Source organism: Octopus bimaculoides, chromosome 15 (genome assembly GCF_001194135.2).
Source record: "Octopus bimaculoides isolate UCB-OBI-ISO-001 chromosome 15, ASM119413v2, whole genome shotgun sequence".
Classification (NCBI taxonomy): domain Eukaryota; kingdom Metazoa; phylum Mollusca; class Cephalopoda; order Octopoda; family Octopodidae; genus Octopus; species Octopus bimaculoides.
In genome coordinates, this window is record NC_068995.1 from 30,983,460 (window position 1) to 30,988,263 (window position 4,804).

The 4,804-nt window shown below is 36.8% G+C and overlaps 1 protein-coding gene across 1 annotated transcript in view; it reads right to left on the reverse strand.

Moving 5' to 3' along the window:
• Positions 1 to 242: 242 nt before the first annotated feature.
• LOC106869381 (WASH complex subunit 3-like) overlaps positions 243 to 4,804 on the reverse strand; it is a 9,544-nt gene continuing 4,982 nt past the window's right edge. Inside the window, 3 exon segments of the mRNA XM_014915103.2 lie at positions 243 to 2,234; positions 2,376 to 2,440; positions 4,705 to 4,804. The exon segment at positions 4,705 to 4,804 is cut by the window's right edge and continues 2 nt beyond it. Coding sequence (XP_014770589.1) covers positions 2,138 to 2,234; positions 2,376 to 2,440; positions 4,705 to 4,804 — 262 coding nt within the window. The 3' untranslated portion in view covers positions 243 to 2,137.

Consider the following 4,804-nt stretch of genomic DNA (forward strand, 5'->3'; position numbering starts at 1 on the left):
TTGATGGGGTAACTTAATTTTTAGAATGATATTGTAGGGTTGGTGTGAGAGGCCAGATCTGGCCAGTTTGAACATAAAGCAAGTAGAATATTTTGGCTGGATACAGCCAGTTTAAATGCTAAAGAGTGAAAATAGCAATTTATCTTGAAAAATAATGCAGCTGGAATAAGAATTTCATGTCAAAGAAAGAATCAGAAACAACCAAAAAAGAATTTCAACAAAGAATAACAAATGAAAAAATATAGTCTTTAGATTTTTGTGATTTTGTTTCCAGAGATATTTATACAATGTGTCTGATATAAAAATATAGGAATGGAACAACAACAACAAAGAGAACAGGAATATTTCTGTACAGTTTCCTTCACATCTTGGCAGCTTTATAGGAATATTAAATAAACCCTGTGGAACTCAGAATATCAACAGTTGTCACTAAATATTCCAGGATATTTTAGTTGGTGCTCTCATGATTTGCTCAATCCACTGCCCTTAATAATAATTTCTTACATAGACACACAGTCTCAAATCTTGGGGGAAAGGCAGAAGTGACAATATTGATCCCCAGTATACGACAGGTAGTTTATCAACTCTGGAAGGATGAAAAGTTTGACTTCAGCAGGATTTGAACAAAGTGTCATGATTAAATAGCACAAGATATTCTGGTTGATGCTCTCCTGCTTCTGTCACTCCACCACCATCACTCTCCAATATAGTCATACGGCTACACATTTTAGACAGGAGTGACTAATTAAATCAATCCCTAGAAACTTATCCCTACCCACTTCCTACATATATAGGGATATAACAAATAACACAAAGTATTAACATAGGCATAAGGCCTAAAATGGTGGGGGACAGGGTGTTAGTTGATTATATTGAATCCAGTACATGACTAGTACTTTATTAACTTCAGAAGGAAGAAAAGCAAAATTAACCTTACTGAGATTTGAACTCAGAACATAAAAAGTGAGAATAAATAAGTCAAAAGTATTTTGTCAATCCACTGTTTTTAGAAATAAGAATAATACTTTCTACTACAGGCACAAGGCCAGAAAATTTTGAGGGGAGCAGGCTAATCAATTACATTCCAGTGCTCAACTGCTACTTATTTTATCATCCTGAAAGAATGATATGCAAAGGTGACCTTGGTGGCATTTGAACTCAGAACATGAAGACAGATGAAATACTGCTCAGGAATTTTCCCAGCATGTTAACAATTCTACCAGTTTGCAGCCTTAATAATAACAATAACGATTTCAAATTTTGGTACAAGGCCAGCAATTTTGCGGGAAGTGGGTAAGTCAATTACATCGACCTCAGTGCTCAAGTGGTAGTTATTTTATCAACCCTGAAAAGATGAAAGGCAAAGTTGACCCCGGTGGAATTTGAACTCAGAACATAAAGGCAGACAAAATATCACAAAGCATTTTGCATAGCATGCTAATGATTGTGCCAGCTCACTGCCTTAATAATAATAATGATGATGATGATGGTTTCTTAAGTGGCACAAGGCCAACAACTTGGAGGAGGGGAAGGGTTTAATACCATCAATCCCAGTTCTTAAGCCTGGCAGGTGAAAGGCAAAGTCGACCTCTGTGGGATTTGAACTCAGAATCAAAGATCCAGAATATGCATTACAAAGCATTTTGTCTGATGCTCTAATGATTCTGCCAATCTAATGCTTTTAGTAATAGTAGTGGTAATAGTTGTTTCTTACATTGACACTGAGGCAAATATATTTGAAGGAGAGGGACCAAGGGTCATATTGACCTCAGCTTCATCCCCCAGTATTTGTCTGGAATTTACTAACCTGTATGGGATTTGATGTCTTAAAGGAATGAAACTAAATACCAGAGAGCAATTTGTGTAGTGCTCTACCAATTTTGACCAGTCACTCTCTACTACTACTTCTACTATTACTACTAACAATAATAAACTGCCAAGAGGTTTACCATATATGGCATAGCATATACGACAAAGAAATAATAAAATAAAAAATAAAGTGACATTTTCTCCAAATCCCTGCATGTTTTTCAAATCAGTTCAATGTGGAGGGTGTGGCATCGTCTACTTTGGTACATCATGTGTCAATAAAGATCAGAATTATCACAAGGTCGGTGTATTCCGCCTGCCCGACAATTTAATCACTGAAGTCATCACTATCACTAGAATCATTGTCTTTGCTGGAATCCGCATCATCACCACTTCCACCAGGGGGAGCTGGAGCCTTTGGATCACTGAAATGACAAATAGAAGTATTTTAATTACTTTAATTAATTATTAAACAAAATGAAAATTTTTCACAAAATTATTTCAATTCTAAACAATGGCAAGTTTTTGTAATGCACTGATGTGTGTGAATGTATGAGCATACTTACTCTAGTAAGCTTGGATCCAGTCCTTCTTGTTGCATTTTAATCTTGACGGCAGGTTCTGGAACTCCCTAAATATGCAGAAATACCAACAGTTACTTCAAAATACTGTTTGTTTTTCTTTTTTTTTTAAATTTATTTCATTAACAGCAACTTTGAGGAACATTTCTGTATAAATAAAGAGCTTGGTCGGTCAAAATTTAGTTTGTGTCTTACAGACTAAAGTACAGTGTCTGGGGGTACGGTGGTCAGTGCAATGGTTGGGCTACAATGTATGGTGTGCAGTATCTTGTATTCAGAGGTTGGTGTCTGGGACGAAGAATACAAAGTTGGTAATGCACTGAATGGGAGAACACCTGTCTACCAATTTAGGCAAGGTGAAACAGATGCAGCGTGTATATGTATATACATATGTAGGCACATGAATGTGTGTGTAATGTACTGTTCTGTGATGGTAATATCAACAAAAAAAGTACTCCATCTGGTGAGAGATAAATATCACTTAATAGACAAAATGTGAAATACCTCAAATATATTCAACAGGTAAAAATCACATATCATAACGAACTAAAATCCACATTAAGGTTGTACTGAAAGTAATGCAAAAGTGAAGGTAAATTGTCAGTTAAATTGCTTGTTGGTCAAGTAACTCTTTTTCTGTAGTAACTTTTCCTCCTATTTTTCTTCATAGTAGGTAAATGGTAGGTTCCAAGCAGAATCAACATGCTGTCATTGGTTCTGGATGAAGAGTGGGCAACATCCACAGGAGGTTACAGGGACAACACTACTGAAGACAAACCATGCTGTGAGAGACCATCAAATGCGATCACTGACATGAATTGCCAGCAAATGGATGAATTAATCTGTGTGGACAAATGGGTCACAATCTGTGAAGATGTACAATTGGATTGTAGTCAAAAAGCATTAGAGAAGCTGGAGTTTGGGTACTGAGAAGTTTTTGCAAACTGGAAACCTCAGGAGATGACTCCTGATTTGAAGGTGTTTGAAGCCAATAAACACATATTTTTTTTACCTCTAATCTGGTGACAGGGTATGATGGATCTAAAAATGAAAGGCTAAGTCTATGGAATGGCATCACATCTCTTCTCCAAGGATTAAAAAGTTCCAAGAGCCAGTGATAGGTACAAAAAGTTATGATGAATGTTTGGGGGATGACAAGAGCATCGTTGTTATTGATATACTGGAATATACCATGAACAGTAAGCAGTATACTGAGACACTCAGAAAACCTCAGTGAAGCCATGAGGAGGAAGACTATTTTCAATCAAGAATCTGAAAATAGTCTGCAGTCACTGTGACAATGTGTGACCATATACATCTCTGGCAACAAATCAGGAAATCAGTAAGATGGGCTGGTCAGGGTTTCTCATCCACTGTATGACCTGCATTTGGTGCTGACATCTACCTATTTGGTCAAATGAAGAAAGTCTTTGGGGATGATTTAATGTCATAGACATGGTGAAAGTGGTTGTGTACAACAGCACACACCTGAAATTTTTCAAAAAGGATTTAAGAACTGAATTCAAAAACAGTACACAACATCTTGATAGACATTATATAGAGTAAATCCTTTGTATACAGGAAGAATTCCTCTACCAACTTTTGCAATTTGAACAACATATGTCATTTGATAAAAAAAAATCATCTCCACTTTTGCATTATTTTTGATAAAACTGTTGTACATATTGTAATGGTAACATCTTTAGCCTTCTTGCCTGCCTCTCATCTCCCTAACACACTTATCACTCATCCCTCAGATACTTGACTCTATCATTCACCTGTCTATCATGTCTGTTACTGTCACTCATGTTTCTATTAACCCTACCTTTATCATTCATGTCTCAATTGATCATCTCTTCATGAGTAAGAATAGCAGTGAACCTCTTTGGTTCATTGTATATTGCTTCTAGTGTAACTAGGGATGCCACAGGACCTATCTGATCCCCTCCCTAACACCTCACTCCTCTCACTGTCATCCTTATCACCCTAACTCTCTCTCATCTTGAAACATATACATAAAGCATCTCATCAGATCTACTCTTGATCCATCTTTTGCTACCCATTACACTCTCTAGTATTGGTTCCAAGATAAAAAGGCAGCCTCTAAAGTTAGAAAAGGCATCCAGCCATAGAAACCAAACACAAAATAAAACCTTCAGGGCAAGATATAGTCTATCAACACACCTAGGAGAAGCAATGACCCATCCAACCCTTGACAGTTATGGAAAGTGGAAGTAAAACAGGTACAATGATGACACACATGCACACATCCCACCTCTCTACGTACATATATGTGATGATATAATATACTCACAACAGATAACATCTTGAAATATTTCATGTATCTTGGATCTTGAGAAACGGTTTTTTTCGGTTCCTCTGGGGTTGCTGATGGAGCAGCTGCAGGTGTTGCT